Source organism: Podarcis tiliguerta (assembly GCF_965153285.1).
Source record: "Podarcis tiliguerta genome assembly, chromosome: 5".
Taxonomy (NCBI): Eukaryota; Metazoa; Chordata; class Lepidosauria; order Squamata; family Lacertidae; genus Podarcis; species Podarcis tiliguerta.
This window is the reverse complement of record NC_139538.1, coordinates 366,431-385,662: the sequence shown is the minus strand read 5'-3', so window position 1 is coordinate 385,662 and position 19,232 is coordinate 366,431. Positions and strand designations below refer to the sequence as shown.

Here is a 19,232-nt window from a genome sequence, read left to right as displayed (position 1 = left end):
AAGCCCCCCCCCCCCCTTCCTCTCTCTGCCAGAGGTCCTGTGGAAGCACCCTCTGCCGGAGCAGACAGGCAGCTATGCAAACCTGGGAGAAGGCCGTTTCCCATGCTCCAGAGACGCAGGTTTTGCAGCAAGCATTGCGCACACCGCAGGCATCCGAGGGCCAGGGGCTGTAGCACTGCTTTCTGGTACAGTGGTACCTTGGTTCTAGAACTTAATCCATTCCGGGAGTCTGTTCGACTCCCGAAACCATTCAAAAACCAAGACGTGGCTTCCGATTGGCTGCAGGAGCTTCCTGCCCTCAAGCGGAAGCTGCATCGGACGTTCAGATTCTGAAAAACGGTCACAAACCAGAACACTTCTGGGTTTGCAGCCTTTGGGAGCTGTTTGGTTTCTGTTCGGGAACCAAGGTACCACTGTATTTCAAAAGGAAGCCCTAGCAAAACTTACAGCTGACAATCTATGCTGACAATCAACCAACTGGGAACTATGTGAGTCGGCAATTTCCTCAGAGAGCTTTCCGGATTGGGTCAAGAAAACCACGCGGCAGGCAGGTGTGTTGCGTCTGTGTCTGGGCAAGGGGAAAGAACAAGCCACGTCCCCAGACAGCTTCACTTGGAGTTTGGCCAGATGCGGCTCTGCCTAGAGACCGTGAAGGAGGAGGAGGGGGCTGAAGCAACCGCCCCCCCCAGCCTGTGATGGACCTGGCAAGGAGATGAAAGGGGTGGGACTCCTCCTACCTTGTGGAGAATGCTGATGACAATGGTGTAGAGGAAGCCGACCCCTGCCACCCCCACCAGGCAGAGCAGGAACATGTAGGCATCTCGGTAGAGCTTGAAATCCGTTGGCTTTGGATACAAGATGGAGCGGACCAGCTGCCCTTTAGAAGTGCTGAAGCCTAGGAGGAAGCAAGGAGGCTTTCAGAGACGGGATCGGAAGCGCAAACCTGCAAGTCCCAGCAGCTACAAGCCAAGGCAGCATTTTGTTTATGACTGTCTCTGGGCAGGCTGGGCAGGCAGCAGAAGCCCACCTTCGAGGACAAGCAAGTGACTCAGAACTACAACGGAGAAGAAAGGGCTTCATTAACGGAGACATGCAGATCTTCCAAAGGTGAGCCCTTCGAGTGAGGAGGCGAGGGAGGGAGAAAGCACGTGCCCTCTGGAGAGATCAGGCCCCAGGCCACAGCTCAGTGCCCCTGCTCTGCGTGCCAAAGGTCCCAGGTTTGGTCCCAAATGGCACCTGCAAGTAGGGCTGGAAGAGACCTCCAAGTCTGAAGCCCTGGGGAGACCCTGCTGCCAGCTTCCATGGAGGAGAGGGCGAGGGGTGGCTGCCAGCCCCAATGGTCAGAGGCAGCGATGCTTCTGCCAACTGGTTGCAGGAGGGGACAGGCCTCTTGGGCTTGGATCCTGCTTGCCACAGTCTAGATGGGCCACTGTGGGCCTGATCCAGCAGGGCAGGCAACCCTGAGCTCACGGGCCAATAAAAGGCTGCCTTTGGTGTTTGCACAGACTCCTGAGGGCAGGATCGGAGGGGCAGGAGGGAGGAGGCCAGAGGGACACCTGAGCCTCAGCACTGCACAAAGCTGCCAGCACCAGACTAGGTCGGATGCTGCAACTTGTCATGAGCCATCACAGCTTAGCAAGAGAGAGAGAGAAATCCCAAAATCAATCAAATAAAGAGCTTGGCCCAGTGCCCAGGATGGCCTCCTTCAGATGCTGTGCAGGATATTTGCGGAGATCCCCAGGGGAACATGACGGAGGGGAAACACACACTTGCTGCCTGCGCAGAAGGCTCTGTCTCACCTGTCCTGACCACGATGGCCTTGACCAGCTCCCCGGTGTAGAAGCGGGTCTGGATGACGGTCGTGCCGCAGAACAAGGTGTGCCTCCGGTGCCCCTCGGGACTGTACACCTCGTCCGCCAGGCCCCCCTTGGGCTCCTCAGTCGGGTTCGGCAGGTTGGTCTTTGTGACGGGAACGCTTTCGCCTTCAACGAGACGAGGGCACAGCTGACAGGGCGGAGATCCCAAGCCCCAGCAGCACCACCCAGGTCCCAGCTGCGGATCGGGGCCCCGCCGGGCCCTCCCCGTTACCTGTCAGCATGCTCTCGTTCACGATGCAGGTCCCGCTGAGGAGCACCGCGTCACAAGGCATGATCATCCCGTTCAGAGGGACCACAATGACGTCCCCAGGCACCAGCTCCGTGGAAAGGATCTCCTCCACGCCTGGAGGCCGGGGAGAAGCAAAGGATGAGATCCTGGCCCGGCAGCTGCTCTGGCTGCTCGTCTGCTCAGCCAAGGGCCCAGGATAGCTGGCTGGCTGGCGTCTCTCCAAGGGAGCTACTTGCTAGGAGAGCGACCTCTGGCCCACGGGAGATCCCTCAGGGATTGGGACAGGGAGAGCTATCCAAGGCTGGAGTGCAAGACACCCCCCAGCTAGGAGAAGGGGCAGGAGAGAGAGAGTGAGAGAGAGGGGGGCCCATGCAAGAGAGAGACCGTAGTCTGAAAGGACGGTGGGAGGTTGGCTGCAGACTGAAAACACCTTTGCAGGGGGGGGGGGGGGCTGCGAAGCTTCTGCCTGGAGACCCCGGCAGGTGAGCAAGGAAGTATTACTCGGAACAGACCTCCTGCTATCAACAGACCTAGCTTTGTCCTGCTTATTCATTTCAATGCATTACCAGCAAGTAAAACTTCACTGATTGCAGTCTTATTTACTTACTTGCCGCCCACCTTACTGGGTTGCCCCAGCCACTCTGAGCAGCTTCCAAAAAATGGTAAAACATCACACATTAAAAACTTCCCTATAGAGGGAGAAATGGGTCTGCAGTCTGTTGGACTCCCCTGGTGCTTCCTGGAGGGCCCACTATGGCCAGACCCCACCCCTGGGCCCAGCCAGGACAGTCCCCTGGGAGAGAAGTCCGGAGAGAACTTGCCCCTCCCTCCAAGGAAGCCCCCCCTTCCCAGAAGGAAGGCGGCAGATCCACTTTCCCTTTCAAATAAGCACAGTGTCCCGTCCCCCCACCTACCTTGGTTTGCTCTGCTGACCGACACCCGGATGACGCTGTGAGCAGCTACCAAGTCATGAAGCATCATGTATTGCTGGGGAGAGAAGGGGGGGGGCGAGAGTCAGCAGCACAAGGGGCACTAAGGGAATAGGCCAGTGACTCCCAGCTGCATCACTGCCCCCCACCCCACAAGCACTGTGGAGGAAGAGGAGCCCCGGAGCAAGAAAGCAGCCTGCAGGCAGCAGCAGCAAGAAACAGGAGGCCTATCCTGGGCAAGAGAGAGATTTGTGGCTGGCAGAAACGCCGAGCAAGTTGCAGGAGCTCAGCCTGTTCTGGAAGGGGCCAATGCCCCTCCCCCTGAAGCAGCGGTCCCCCCCCCCCACCTGATCAGCCTCTTCCTCCATCTCCAAGTGGTCTTGCCTCCTGAACCCCCGCCGGTCAGCACTGCCCCCTGGCACTGAACCCCAGGAGTCGCTGGCTCAGATTCCAGCCCCCTCGCCTCTGCCACACACTCACCACAGCCTTGCCGGCACTAGGCCAACCCAATGTCACAGAGTGGCTTGCAGGGCCCGGGGTGCCATCGAGTGGCACCTGCCTCCCCCTCCCCCTTCCCCCGGCTCCATTCTGGGACCCTCAAAAGCTCCCACCCTATTTTGGTTGCCCTAACAGAGGTATTGCCCGGCTATGGATTTGCACTGACGGATCTATTTTCCTGGATGCCGCCCTGTGAGAGGGCTGGGCAGAATTGGGCAAGGCCTCCTCTGCCCCTTAGTTGACCCCCAGCCAGCACTTTGCACCACCAGAGTCACACATCCTTCAGAAGACCCGGCTGCCCTTCTGACCCCCTCCCACCCTCCGCTAGCTGCCATGTGCAGCTGTCACAACACGTGAGGAGATTTCAAGCTACGCCGGTTCAGCTCTGCAGGCTGCAAAGCGTTTCCAGAGCCGCACCCTCAGCTGGGAAGGAGAAGAGTCAACATCCGACTACAGCCCCACCCGTTGGGGGTCAAGTTGCACTCAAGAGCAGTAAAGCTTAACAGGCCACTGAAGCGGAAGTTTGCCAGCCCCAGGGGAGCACCGAGGCAGCAGCTCACCTGCCACAGGTAAGCAGGCAGGCGTTCAAAAACAGCCCTGGAACTCACCTTCCGGATGGTATACAGTGAGCTAACAACAGAGATCAGAGACATTATCACAATGGCTGCTGCATAGTAGTAATATTCATCTGTGCTCCACAAGATCACACTGAACAGCTGGAAAATGTAAAAAGGATTGAGGACCTGGGGAGAGAGAGAAAACAAAACAAAGCAAGGGATTATGCCTTTTGCACGAAGGAGCCGCCCTCCTCTCTCTGGTGCTGAAGGTCAAGAATTTCATGGCCTCCCATTGCATACATTTTTAGAATTCAGACCCATCCTGGTCTGCGTGGGAGGGGAGTGAAGAGTGTGCCAGAAGAGCACATGGCAAGGATTCAGAGCTCCCCTCCTCTCCTGGCAGGGCAGGCCAGCTCAGTGGGCGCAAATGGTGCCCTTGAGGACTTCGCCCGAGAAGCCTCTGCGCCCCCTTGCTCTCCCCTTGGCCATCAGGTGGTGCTTCTCCCTTGAAAAGCACGCAGAACCGAAGAAGGAAGTTGGAAGAGGAACACCCTCTTTTGAGGGTCAGGCTATTTTGACTGGATCTGACTTTCACACACACCTCTGCGCGCATGCAAAGATCGAAAGGCTGCATTCAATGCGGCTGTTCCGCTTGTGCAATGGAACTTCCCCCTCGACTCCCCTGCAGCCCCGTCAAAATCTGCTCCAGGGGGTTGAGGGTTCCTCTGGAGCAGATTTGGGGGCCATGCAGGGATAGGAGGAGGAGGAAGAGAAGTGTTGCTGTGCAAGCAGAGCTCTGACTACCCTTCAAATGTGTCCCCAACGGAGGAGTGGAGGGCGGGGAAGTGGGGACCACAAGCCACAGAGGGGGCACAGGAGTGGTCTAAGCAAGAGGCCAAGTACCCTGGCACCACCTGCTGGGCCCCCAAGAGAGTTTCCACCTCGGTCAAATGGTGCCACTCCAACGCTGCCCATCCCCACCACCTGCCCTGGGTCTTCCGTGGCATCAAGGCCTGGCGACTGCAGCACACAACCATCTGCCACTTGAATGCCCTGGCGTAATGTCAGGCCTGGGCAAGACGGCAGCCTTGCCGTCTGCTTGGCTTTCCTTAAGAGGCTTGCGGCTCACGGAGAGCGGACGTGACACTTGCCAGTTGAGAAGGAAAGGGCCCACGTAAAGCACAGAAACAGACAGACCCCCCCCCAAGGCAGACAAACTGCCACACCTGCTCCAACCTATCTGGTGAAACCTAGAGCTGCACTTGCAAGTCTCCAGAACCAGAGGGGAAATCCAGGCAGGTTTCCCCTCCATAGCCTTTAACCCTTTCATGCACAGTTAATCCCCAGTCCAGATCCCACAGAGCAGCAGGTGGGAGCCCCCTTCTCCTTCTCTCTCACAAACAAAGACACACGCAATTCTTACCTCCTTAATCAAAAGTTTAAAAACGGAAGGCACTTTCACGGCAATTTCATTTACTCCGTAGAATAGTTTTCTGTATGAAAAACAGAAGCCAAATAAATAAAAATAATATTTCTAAAAAAACAGAAGCGTTTTGCTTGCTAACATGAACAGCAATCTATAAACTACTAAGAAGGGGGCAGCCGCAGCGGCAGCTGGTGGGAGAATGGTGAGAGGGCAGCTTGGTGTTTTGCAAAACCCAGCGACCCAGAATGGCTCCCCCAGCCCCACCTGAAGGGCAGGCAGGGAGGCCCCCAGGCCCAGGGGCTCAAGGCAGGGCAGGCCTTGCATCGGGGGCAGGGGAAGAGATTTAATTGAAAAGATTCCACACACACACCCCTTTTGCGCTTCAAAGAAGAAGAGGAGGAGTCTGGATTTGATATCCCGCTTTATCACTACCCTAAGGAGTCTCAAAGCGGCTAACATTCTCCTTTCCCTGTGAGGTGAGTGGGGCTGAGAGACTTCAGAGAAGTGTGACTGGCCCAAGGTCACCCAGCAGCTGAAGGGGGAGGAGCAGGGAAGCGAACCCGGTTCACCAGATTGCGAGTCTACCACTCTTAACACAGTGCATTGTCATACACAAAACCACTACTGAGAGTAACTGCTCAATTTTCAAGAAATGGCTGCCTGAGAGTACACCTTCCCCCCCCCCAACTTTTCTGTTCGAATGTACCTGTAATCTCGCATCCCCTTGGTCAGCCCTGCGCTGTGTTCATTATGGATTGCCGAACAGGAAGTGGAGTCATCCAGACCCCTATAGGAAAGGGAGAATACAAACGGAGCATGAGCACACGCACACACACAAACAGGTGTCGCCAGCCAAAGTCCTTTCGGCAAAGAGACATGAAAAACAGCCGGTGGCTCTTACTTTATGGAGCTGAAGTTCTGCACGGCGTCATTCCAGAAATACTTCACGCTGTGGTGGGTGAAATAACGGATCTGGAAGACGCATAAATACAAGGAGGCCGTCAGAGTGTGTGGCTTGACAGCGACTCTTCATAAAAGCAAACTGAGCTGCTGACAGTTTTGAAAGTCAAATGAAAAAAATGTGTGCAGTCCCAGCTGCCCCACACTGCCACTTTTATTGCTTAATCATCTAATTATGCCCACTGCATTGGCTCTCAAATCAGAGGTCCTCACACTCCTGTGGCCACAAACCTGCCTGGGGCACCGGCTCATTGGTACCCCTTGCAGCATGCTGGCATTCCAATCGGAGCCCCACATGGTGGAGCAGCTGAGAGGAGGTGAAGGGGGAGGCCTCTTCAGGGTCTGCTCACACACCAGAGCCCCACCACCTCCCCCCAAGCTGCCTTTGTGCACAGCAGCCATTCCCAAGTAACCACCAGGCGGAGGCAAAGGCACACGGATAAACGCTGCCCACTGGCGGCTGCCATGCAGAGGACGATCCCACAACTTTCCTACCTCCTGTAGGTGAGCCTGGGAACATCTGTTCAAATCATTTTCGCCCTCTTCAGCCAGGTTGATGTCCAAATGACCACTGCAGCCATTTGTCATCTTCTCCGATGCATATTTTGGTGTCTGCAACAGATTGGGCCCCAAAGAAAGCACAATGCGAACCTTTGCACAAAACCATGTCTGGAATTCATCCTGAGAGAGAGAGAGAGAGAAAGAGAGAGAGAGAGCGCTTTCAGAACAAAAGTCTGACAGTGAGCTTCTGCACCTTCGGATGATCTGACAAACATCGCTGGCAATTTGATATCTGCGAAGCAGGTGCTTAACTATACATGACTCTAGGCATGTGTGTAAAGGGAGCCCCAGCCCAGAAGTGGGGGGCAGACTGCACCTCTCAAGGGGGGGGGGGCAGGATGACACCACTGGGCTAAGGAAAGGGGGGGGGGACTTTCAGGAGACGACTGTCCCCAGACGCTGAGAGTTCACCAAGGCCCTGTGATACAGACGCAGGGACTCGCCTTTCTTTCCAAGTGTCTGCAAGACCTCTTGCTTCCAGCTTCCTCCACACCCTGTAGAGTCCCAAACACATGCAGAAGGCAGAGAGACATTCTGTGCATGAGCAACCTTTGCTGTCCCCTCTACATTTCTGTGATTTTATGAGATTTAATGAGGAGATGCCTTTTAGCACCTCTAGCAGGCTTCTGCATAGAATTTACTTTCTGCTTTCTTCCCATCTCCCCCAGCAAAGTCTGCCCCATTCCCCTCTCCTCTTGAGCCTGCAAGGAGGGGCCAGGCCACTCTGTGTTTCTATAACACCCGGCGATTCTTTAAAAACAGCTCCAGGCTGTGAATACGGCCCGCAAAGGCACCGCTTGGCCAGACTGCAGAACTGCACGAAGTTGGACAGACGTGCAACTGGTCATTTCTGGGTGGTGGCCAGTCCCTGAGCTGAGGAAATCTCTGCACAGATCACATGTGAAGTCCAAAGCCCAGGGTCACTGGGGCTACTGAGGGTCCAGGCTTAGAGAGCGGCTGCTCAAAACACTCCTGATTGACCCCTCAGAAGCTTCCACAAGAATTAAATAGTTCCTGCCAGTTTTTAAGCCAGGGCGGGGAGGCAGAAACCAGGGCGATGACCCTCAGGATCAGACGCTCCTCCTGCCATGCAAAGAAAGCTTTGTGGGAAAAGCCTGTCCTGCCCAGAGGCCACGGCCAGCCTGGTCCTCCACGTCTCTCCTGCCAAACACTCACTGTTGTCCGCAGCAGAACCACTTTGCTGCCTCGGAGGGAGGTCCTCCTGCACGTGGCCTTCACCCGCCACTGAGGCATCCAGTAGAGGAGGAGGAGGAGGAAGCCGCCTGTGCACAGCACCCCCACGGCCACCAGGACCATCTTCCACCGGCAAAACGTGTAGCCGTAGATCTTCTGCAAGGAAGAAGGGGAACCAATCAGACCAAGGCAATGGCACAGCTGGCAGCGTGGGCAGAGCAGCCTCAGGACGCCTCCACTCTCCCTCCCTGTGGCAGGACCAGGGGGGTTCCTGGAGGTCGCTCGCTTCACGGCAGGAGCCCAGGGGCAGCCACCTATCTAGGCCAAGGAGAAAGGGCAACTGCGAGACACACGGACACCCTCTGCTGCAAGAGACTCTTGCTGGCCACTGGAGAGCAGGACAAAGAAGCCACACATGTCACCCTGTCCGGCTGCTGACCAAGTGACAGGGGGGAAAGCACCCAGGGTGAGAGGAGGGGAAAACAGCCGGGGATAAAATCAACAGCAAAATGTGACCAGGAACTTGTCCCTAGTGAGTTCTCTCCAGCCTACGCATGAGTTCCAAAGCAGAGTTACTGGGGGGCAACTGAGAACATTTTGGAAAAATCGCTTCTGGCAAAAGAAGGGAGTTTGCTTTTGTGCTCAAGTGCTGCTGATTCCCCAGGACAAAGGGCCCTCAAGATTTCTCCACCAACTGTATTTCTAAGCACACACCTACTCACTCGCAAGCTCCAGCTTGCGCGCTCAACCCCAGAAACCCACAGGTGGGCAGACTGTCAGAAGACGGTGAGCTTTCTGCCAAGGGCTGTGACACCAGGCCAGTGAAAGACTTCTGCACATGAGAGACATGCAGTAAAGGCACAGGGCGCAACTGCCAGGGGGGGGAGTGGCAGGGAAGGGAGGCAAGCAGGCAGGTACCTGGAGGGCGGCCAGAGGCTTCTTTCCACTGTCACACGGCAGAGGAAACAGAAGCAGCGGGAGCCCACAGGAAGATGGAAAGAAATCGGGGCCAGAACTCTGTCCGGAGCAGCTGCAGGGAGGCTCTGTGAGCTCCGACAGCAACAGAGGGGGGGTGTGGGAAAGGTGGGGCAGTCCTGGCAAAGCAAACCCTTAATGCCGACCAGAAGCCCCCGTGGGTCTCCAGAGGGCGGCCTGGGAATCCCCCTGCCCACTTTCTCCATGCCAGGCTTCATTTTATAAACTTGTGCCAGGCCCCCCTTCCTTCTTTCAACACCCCAAAGCCCAACGTGCCGTAAGCTTCCTCCTAGAGCAGCTGCTCCAGCCCCTCTCCGTTGCCCTGCTCAAAAGCTCTTCCTGCTCCACAGTTTCCTTTTTGAGGCGCAATGAATGGCACTCCAAGGGGGGGGCACACCACAGATGCGCACAACGACATGATGACATTGGCAGCCTGATTTCCGGCCCCTTTCCCTGAAGATCCAGGAGGTGGAATCTGCCTTTCCTGCAGCTGCCGCAGCCGGGATTGACATTGCCAAGCCTTTCCTGGTCAGCCACACTAAAGACATCATTTCTCACCACCATCTTCCTTATACGCTGCCCATCTGACTGGGTTCCCTCCCTGGCCTTGTCATCGCCCTCCTCCCTGCTTGGCCAGATCCTTCAGATCCCAACACCAAAGCGACTCTCCTTCAGGAGAGGACAGAGGCAGGGGGAGTACTTCTGTGTGGGCAAAGCTGCTGCGAAGACCCCACACCAGGGGTCAACAACCCTGTGGGATCTGTGGGCACATTTGCAAACCAGGGAAACTCTTATGGGAACAAACACACACACGCCACAACCTCCCCCCCCCCCCAGCCAGTAACCCCACCCGCCCCCAAAATCACACACGCCAAAAGCAGGCTAAAGTTGTCTATGGTGAAAAGAGGCTTCTTTCCATGGAGGGAGGGGCAGGGGTAAGGCCCTGCGGGCGCCATGCCCCAGACCCTCAAGAGCAGCCCGTGGGGGTGGGAACCAGGAGGAGGAGGAGGAGGAGAGTTTGGACTTGATATCCCGCCTTTCACTCCCCTTAAGGAGTCTCAAAGCAGCTCACAATCTCCTTTCCCTTCCTCCCCACAACAAACACTCTGTGAGGTGAGTGAGGCTGAGAGACTTCAGAGAAGTGTGACTGGCCCAAGGTCACCCAGCAGCTGCATGTGGAGGAGCGGAGACGCGAACCCGGTTCACCAGACTACGAGTCCACCGCTCTTAAGCACTACACCACAGCTTGGCAGCCAGTCTTCTGTGCAGGGGGCTCCTGGCATCTTCTCAGTCAAGGAAGAAAAGCAATTCTATCCTCCTGGACTTGCAGACAGAGAAGCCTCACAAGGAGGACTCCAGAGAGCAAGGAAAGGCTCCGCTCCCTGTTTGAAAAGGAAGCAACTAAGCCATAAAGCCAATTACCATCTCATCTTCCTCGCCTTTGTTGACCAGCTTTTCCTCATTCTCCATGTTCAGCGTGACGGGATCGGACACCAGCGGACCTGCGCTGAGAAAGAAAGGGGAAAAGAAGCCTTTAAGAAACATATCACCAAGATTTGCGGAGCCTGCAGCCACTGCCAACACTTTCTCCAAGGACGCCCCCCCCCCGACCAAAGGGCGCACACCAAGCACAGCTTCCCAAACTTTTCAGACATGAATCATTTCACGACACGGTAATTCAGTTTTACGAGCAAACCGGAGGTCAAACTAACCCCTTTCCAGACCCTGGAGGAGCGCTTGTGTGACACACTGCGGAAAGCTCTGTGCACAAGTTTGCTTAAGTGTCAGCTGCCAACTGCAGCCCCCACCCAGAAGAAAAACCATGGCAGGAGAACTGGAGGGTTATAGCTAGATCCCAACAGAACTGATGCAGCAGAATTTGAGAGTGAAACTCTAAGCACACCTTGAATTCTGTGTGTTCTTGTAATGCTTTGCTCATGATACTTACAAGCATTTCTTCAAATATATCTATATATCTTTATCTGTCTATAGATATATAAATACACCAAGAGGTGAAATATTAGCCAGCGATGTTTCCAATGAGGCAAAGCAGCTCAAACTCTCCTCCTCTCCGCCCACCCAGAGCTGTTACACAAGAGTGGCCAGCACGTTCCTTCTTGACATGCCTTGACCACCCTGCTAATGCAGCAGAACCCAGACTCTCCACATTTTAATGCCTGAGTTCTTCAGCTGAGGGTTTCACAGGACTTTTCCTGTTTCTTGTCACCGTGGATTCCAGCTCACATAGCAAATTCCCCATCAACACCTCAGTTAATCTTTCCACCTGTGGCAAACATTTCCTATAACCTCTTGAATTATTTTCACGTCTGTCCATAAACGTTGCATAGCTCTGCATCCCCACTGCATGAGCAATCTTCGCAAGAGCATCCGAAGAGGCCTGGGGCTGGATCAAGCCCGTGGCCCACCTAGGCCAGCACCCTGCTCTAACCGTGTGCGAAAGTTGCAAGCAGAACTGAGCACTAGAGCCCTCTGCCCCTGACTAGGGAGCCAGAGCACAGCCACCGGGCCTGGAAGCCTCAGTCAGCCTTATGCTCCATAATAATAATAATAATAATAATAATAATAATAATAATAATAAATAAATAAAATTATTTATATCCCGCCCTCCCCAGCCGAAGCTGGGCTCAGGGCGGCTAACAACAATTAAATAATCAAACAATCAAATAAACCAACATTCTAAAAACAGTCCATTATAAAAATTAATTAAAATCAAATTAATGGCAACTGTTAAGCAAAATTCTGTGCAGGTTGCCAGAGGAGGGAGTCAGGCTGGGCCCTGACCAAAGGCCTGGTGGAACAACTCTGTCTTGCAGGCCTTGCGGAAAGATGTCAGGTCCCGCAGGGCCCTAGTCTCTTGTGACAGAGCGTTCCACCAGATTGGAGCCGCAGCCGAGAAAGCCCTGGCTCTAGTTGAGGCCAGCCTAACCTCTCTGAGGCCCAGGACCTTCAGGATGTTTTTATTTGAAGACCGTAGGTTTCTCTGTGGGGCATACCAGGAGAGGCGGTCCCGTAGGTACGAGGGTCCTAGGCCGTGTAGGGCTTTAAAGGTTAAAACCAGCACCTTAAACCTGATCCTGTACTCCACCGGGAGCCAGTGCAGCTGGTATAGTACCGGATGAATGTGATCTCGCAGCGAAGACCCCATAAGGAGTCTTGCCGCGGCATTCTGCACCCGCTGGAGTTTCTGGGTCAGTCTCAAGGGCAGCCCCACGTAGAGCGAGTTACAATAATCCAGTCTGGAGGTGACCGTCGCGTGAATCACAGTGGCTAGGTCAGGGCGAGAGAGGTGAGGAGCCAACTGCTTAGCTTGGCGGAGATGAAAAAATGCCACCTTTGTTATAGCTGCAATCTGCGCCTCCATGGAAAGGGAGGTGTCGAAGATTACACCCAAACTCTTAACGGACGGTGCTGGCACTAATTGCACCCCCGCAAGAGATGGGAGTTGCCCCCCATGCATTTGCCAAAACATTTTTCCAGCCATCTGAGATGGTGGTCCTGGGGGAGTGAATTCCAGGGTTTAACTATGCACCCCCATCACTAATCAGCTAACGCTAAGCAGCACAACACTTCCAGAAGAGCAGAAAGCTGTTCCCAGACAGAGGGGAATGAGGAACCTGCAGGCAAGGGTTGCTTGTATACTTTAATTTCTTGTATAGGGCCTCCTAATCTCAGGTGCTTTATAAATAATAGTTATGAAGAACTTGAGACTGCCCTGAGAGACACTCAGCCAAATCCCTGTTCTCACTCCTCCCCCCCTCTGGAAACATCTCAAGAGCTCAGCTGGGCTCCACATATACTTGGAGCTGCAAGTGGGTCGGGGGGGGGGGGGAGAGAGAGAGAGAGAGAGAGAGAGAGAGAGAGAGAGAGTTGCTTTCATACAGTTTTTCCGCAATGCATGCTGAATTTCTATCTTACGAATATATCAGACCAGCCACCATCGGTGCACAGAAATCCCTGGGATGACCACTTTCTGCTACACCACAAAACCAAGCTCAGAATATGTACAAAATGCTGAACAGGCCTAAGGCCACCCATACCTTCATTTTAGGCTACAACTTCCTCTCCTGCGAAAGACAAGAGTTTTCAGAATGAAACCTGGCACAGCGTCCACAAGCTGATCCAAACGGCAAAAAATGCCTCCATGGGAAATAGCTGACTTCCTGCGCTTACTTACCTATGGCTGAGTGTTTTCAAGTGGCCCAAGGCGCCGCCCCCATGAAGGAAGCCTCCAGTGTTTAACTGTTAGCTTCAAACAGTGAAGAGTTTCTTTGCAGGTGATGTTATAAAAGGGAGGGTGTACTATGTTCTATAGTCAACATGGGTTTTGCCTTTTGAGAGTGAAGTCATCTCGTAAGCAGGCATTTGCACTGGAATCAAAGGGTCACACGGTCCTCTCTCCCCACCAGATGAAATAGCTCTATAAATCTTGCTGACTGCCCTCAATATATGAAAGGGTTTTCTGCACAGGATGCGTGAGTTGCCGCCCTTTGGGCTCAAACGCTCCCCAGCCAAGGCAAATGTCCCTCTCTTCACTCTGCAAATCAAAGGCTTCAGATACCTCAAGAATCAAGAGCGACATCAAAGTTTGCAGCCAGCTCAGAGAAGGGCACCAGAGTCAACCCATTCCATCCCCGGGTATATCTTTGCGTGCCCAGCGATGCCTTCCTGGGCAAACCTCACTGAGAACATCTGCAGGACTCACAGAGCCGGCAGGAGAACATCTCCGCTTCCGTTCCCAAGTTGCCCACAGCTCTTTGAACATCCCCACCCTCAGAAGTTCTTCAAGAGAACGAGAGCAAGGCCTCCAGAGGGGCACAAACTCCCAACCAGCCGCACTCCCTCCCGGCTGCCAAGGGCTCACCCACCAACTATTCTGCACCCGGCCACAGCTCAGCTGCTCCTTTTCCAGCACAGTCGAGGGGAGGCCACGGGACCGAGCAGCAAGGCTAGAAACTCAGATATATAATCCCCAAATGACCTTAAACCCAGGTTGCTGTCACCACAGTGGAATGATGGAGTTATTATTATTATTATCCATTTCATTCCAATAGCACTTTCTATTTTAAAGAAATCTCAAAGTGGTTTATAGCACATGAAAACATCAAGCCAAACAGTCCAGAAGACAACCATTCCAAAGCTTTGAGGGAAATTTCTCAGTGACTTTTGGCCTTCCCCAGTTGCCAGCCAGGCATCCAGAGACCTCCACCTGGGCACAGCAAGTGGTCCCACGCCAGTCAGTAGACGTGCCTGGCATCTGGCTCATTTCTAACACTGGCTAGGAGAAAGAGGAGGAAAGGCTTTTGGAGCAAAGGGGCAGCGTGAGCCCAAGAGGAGCCCGCATCTCTCACGGATGCCAGCCGCTCCAGGAGAGCAACAGCCACCGGTGCTGCAACCACACAAATGACAGGTAGCAGCAGCACTCCTGGCCTCATTCTGCACCCTGCAGAAGTCACCCCTAAAGCCAGCCAGAGAGCAGCAGCTCCACTGCCTGGAGGACGGAGAATTCCCCAACCAGCCTTCACCCGCCCGGTGCCCCCAGCCAGAGATGCTCTGGGCTGCAGTTCCATCAGTCACAGCAAGCACAGCTGTTTGCAAAGGCTGACAAGAGCATTAACGGAACAGAAAACGAAGAATATGAGTTCACCTGACCCTTAAAAGGGGAGAACCGGAAAAGGAAAGACAAAGCACTTAAGAACAGACAGAGGCTCCCACCTCAGGCCACCCGAGGCCAACAGAACAATGTCCTCCTCCGGCATAAGTGCCAATTGAGCCTTATGAATCTAGAATGGCAAGAGGCGCCAGCGGGTGGTGGAGAACCCCAAGGTTTGCAGAAGGACAAAAGAATGCCCCCAAAGCGGCCCAAAAAGGCTGAGCCACAGATTTCTGGCTGACTGTCGGATGGGAAACAGAAAAGAAGGAATGGAATGAAGGAGGGCGCAGTTCACTGGCTGGCACAGGGAAGAGGGGAATTCCATAAGACAGTGACTTGTTGCCAGCCCTGCTTTGTCCCGTAACACGGAATGCCATTTCCCCAGATCCACTCAAAGTTAAGAGAACCACAAGCTCCCAGAGGACAAGTGAGAAAGCAACGAGGAAGTTAAAATCATCATCATCATCACCATCTGGTAGAGAAAGGAGAGAAAATACTTGGAAATTAATAACACTTCAATCACCTCCTGAAATAACGTTACACTTGCCTCATAAACAACAGGGCTTCACCGCTGAGTATTCTTAAATAGTGCACCAACTTTTGAAATTGTGAACTTGAAAGGCTGAAGGGGAGAAATGAAAGCAAAGTTTCCCTGTAAGCTTGAGCTCTGGAAGAAAACAGTCCACCCCCAAAAACGAAGACAATCCCACCACCTCTTGGACCTCAGAAACCCAGGAGCCGCTGTTGGCCAACAGCCAGGCCCTTTGCACAACAAGGCGGGAGAAACCTCACGAGACCTTCAGGGTGAAGCAAGAGCACATGGCCACCCCCACTGCTTCCAGGTCTAGAAGACACAACACACACCTGGCTGCCTCTCTTGCCACCAGCAGGGCCCTTCCTCTCTTGGGCAGCATCCGGACAGCACCTGCCAGGGAGAAGATGGGCCAGAGGCAGGCAGGCTGTGCCTCGCTGGACCAGCAGCCAGAGGAGACAGGACTGGCCTCACTGGAGCTGCAGCTGCTTTTATCAGTGGGGCTTGCGTGAAGCCCTTCTTAACAGCCAGCCCCCTATCTACAAGGGAAGCCCCGCCAATGAACTATTTTGTCTCAACCCTTAAATAAGAAAGCATCCAGAGGGCAGCTTGGGCTGCCTTATCAAGAGCGCTTTTGGCACCCCTCGCCCTGGAGGGTTGTTTGGAAAAAGGAAAACATCCCCCACAACAATTGCAAGGCGGTCTGGGGCTGGGGTGGAGGACGTGTCTGCAGCCCCCAGACGGACGGCACAGCCCCCTCTATTCAAAGTGCCCTAACGGCCCGCGAGGGGCCAAGCCCCCGGCCCCGGCACAAGGCACATTCGCCCCGATGTTATCTCCATCGCCAAAAGCATTGAGGATATTATGCAGCCGACCAAACCCTTCCTCGCTCACACAATGGGCAGCTTTGTGCTCGGAACCGGAGTAAACACACAATGCAAGACGCAGAAATGGTGAAACGGGCGCCAGCACTTTGCAGATGAAGTCAGCCCGACTGTCCGTTATCATTTGCTCTGTGGAATAAATATGAAGCCCCGCACGGTCAGTGCTGGAGAACCAACCCTCCTGGAAGAGGCCAAGAGTCAACGGCGGCAAGGAACTTGAACCGAGGGCCTGGACTCGTGACTTTCAGGAGAAAGAAGAGAGTCACGAGGATTCCAGGGTCTCCATTTGCAATATCTCCAGAATTCACAATCTTTCTAGATTGCTACGGGGAGTCACATAAAGAGGGACGTGATACAAGCACATTAAGAAAGAAGAGTCAGACGCAAGGAGGCCCAACTGGTCCAGCGCTGCATCTCCCACCACAACCAGCCAGAAGCCAAGGCCACAGCAAGGACACACATCCAAACAACAACTCCATCCTGTTCACACTCCCCAGAAAGCGGCTCTGGCGCAGGGGGTCAGGTGGAGTCGTCATACCTGGCAGTCCTGGATAGCCTCCTCCTCCTCCTTCATGAACTTGTCTAAACTTCTGCGAAAGCCCCTTTAACGTTAGTGTACATCATCACACTTCTTGGTAGTTCAGCTACGTGCTATATTCATTTACTTAAAACACTTCTAATGGCTTAGTATCTCTAAGGGGTATACAGCGTAAAAGTAGGAAGCATCACCAATAAAACAAAAAGACAACACAAAACCAGTAAAGAAGTTGTGCAAAAGCACAGAGAAACAGGAATTCAGGGAATTCCTACAGATTAAAACAGGGCCTGGGGGGAAACAGCTGTCTCTACAAGGCACTTGAAGCAACGAGGAAGAAAAAGGAAAATGGGCAATAGCACAAAATGACCGTTTTGGGGTCACCACCCTGTGACCTTTTGTGGGGTGCAGTACTGCAAGCAGACTCTCCCCAGGTGATCTAAGTGATCTTGCAGGTCCTGTGCATGAATGAGTCCGTTCTCTTGAATCTCCCCACATTCAGCTTCACTGAATGACACACCAAGTGGGTTATTATAACACAAGAAGCAGACTTCCCCCAATTTTTACACCTGTCCTCCCCAGCTCACCACTAGCCTGAACCACCACCTGCTTCAGTTCCTCAGACTCCCCTCCTGCACAAGCAAGTTCACAACTGGGAGCTGCCCTTTTTCTTCTGCTGTGAAGACAGACGCAGCTTTTCTACAATCTCCTTATCCTCCTTGAGCAGCCACTGGCTCCCTGGTCAGATCCCTTTCAGGTGGTGGACTCCATCGCCTGGTCAAGAGGAGGAAAGAGCATCAAGAGTCCAGCCCGGATTAACTCCATAAGCACCTTTTCTGCTACTGCAGTCAGCCAGCCAAACAACTAGAACCGTTTGGGGATGAGTTGAAATATGGCCTGGATCTTCGGTTCTGCTTTTCAACAGCCGGTTTGGCTCCAAGCTCCCTGAACACCACTAAAAGTTTCATCCATGTGCAAGTCATGCTCCAACACAGCATTGCTCCGCTCACAGAAGTGACGCGGTGCCACCAAGGGAGATGGCCTTTCTGAAACACCCCATGGGGCTTGCTGCTGATTACCACCCCCTTTACTCGGCTGGTGCCTCTCTCCTCCTCCTCCCTCGTTCTGCTATGCTAGCTGTTGGCCCAAAAGGCTTTGTCCATCTCGCTGTGTAGTAACTGATATTATTCTTCCTGCGGTTCTTCTCCAAAAAGAACGCTCCAGGAGGAACCAACGGCTCCACCTCCACCCAGAGTGCTGGAAGGCACGGGGACAAACCCCCTGAGAAGACGCCTGGCCACCTGAGCAGGCACCTGCCCAGGTCGTCAGGAGGCCTCGTGATGCTGAGAGTGCAGGAATGAGGGGAAAGGGTGGTGGACCTTTCCAGTTTAAGCAGATCACCCAACTGATGCCTCCGGGTGCTGCTATTCGGGATTTCTGCTTTGCCTGAAACGTCAAATATTGATCCTGTACAGTATATACAAAGAGACTACTGAATTTCCACCCAAGCACGTCTCTGAAAAGTTACTATTTGTACCTGCGAACAAAGATTAATTCCAGTGCCCTTTGAAGAGGCTCCTGTGGACAGAAGGTGCAAAGGAGCTCTTGCCTGGGGCAAGTGACCTCCCAGCGCCTTGGACTCGATGGCCCTTGTGGTCTATTCCAACTCTATGATTCTATGACTCCTCCAGCTGGAGTCTAGCTAGCCAAATTGGAGGTGCTGCCGCTGCTGCCGCTCCCAGCCCCCATCCCACCCCCACGCCCGGCCAACTTTATACTCCCTGACTCTCTGCCTGGCCTTGGTACAGACAAGCCCCCCACCCTCCTCCCAAGAAACTACTTCTGCTGCTAGAATGGCTCAGTTGCTGAACAGCAAACAAAGCTTCACACTTTACTCCACTAACAAACCTGGTACAATAAGCATGACATCACTGCTCAGTGAATACCTGGAAATCTTGCAAGCATACCAGATCGGTTCAACAAAGCCCTCCTCTCAATGCCCATTTTATCACTTCCCATCTTGGGCTTTCTGGTATAATGCGGGCTTTTGTTCCAGAGTTTAGGCTTAAGGAAGACCATTGTATCTAGCAAGCACCAAACCAAAATGGTATTTACATTCGTAAAAAGTGGATTCTTTACATAAATATATGTTCTGTAGAGAAAAGCATGCCGCATTTGGTGGTTGACCGAGCTGGATTTGAAAGCAAAGACTGTGACAATCCCAGGAACTGCTGGTGCCGAGATCTGTGATCCTTGGTCGCGCGTTACGGCTGCAGTCCAGCAGACACTTGGGAGCAAGCCCTCATTGGACTTGGCAGGGCTCACTTCTAACTCACTTCTGACGGGGGAAAAACACACAGAGATTTTGACTGGACCTTTTTCCGCACAATGACACACCCAAGGA

At 53.7% G+C, this 19,232-nt stretch overlaps 1 protein-coding gene across 6 annotated transcripts in view; it reads right to left on the bottom strand.

Annotated features, from left to right (window-relative positions):
- ATP13A3 (ATPase 13A3) overlaps positions 1-19,232 on the bottom strand; it is a 46,250-nt gene that overhangs the window by 23,439 nt on the left and 3,579 nt on the right. For 3 of the 6 annotated variants that reach the window (XM_083441274.1, XM_083441275.1, XM_083441273.1), the window contains exons 2-12: positions 10,629-10,713; positions 8,214-8,387; positions 6,972-7,157; positions 6,418-6,488; positions 6,223-6,303; positions 5,514-5,583; positions 4,142-4,276; positions 3,021-3,093; positions 2,089-2,220; positions 1,800-1,982; positions 738-895 (exon numbers count right to left, since the gene is read on the bottom strand). In XM_083441274.1, coding sequence (XP_083297400.1) covers positions 738-895; positions 1,800-1,982; positions 2,089-2,220; positions 3,021-3,093; positions 4,142-4,276; positions 5,514-5,583; positions 6,223-6,303; positions 6,418-6,488; positions 6,972-7,157; positions 8,214-8,387; positions 10,629-10,676 — 1,311 coding nt within the window. In that variant the 5' untranslated portion in view covers positions 10,677-10,713. Of the gene's footprint in view, positions 1-737; positions 896-1,799; positions 1,983-2,088; positions 2,221-3,020; positions 3,094-4,141; positions 4,277-5,513; positions 5,584-6,222; positions 6,304-6,417; positions 6,489-6,971; positions 7,158-8,213; positions 8,388-10,628; positions 10,714-15,741; positions 15,807-19,232 lie in introns of those variants that run through there. The other 3 variants (XM_083441272.1, XM_083441276.1, XM_083441277.1) reach the window with 2 other exon arrangements.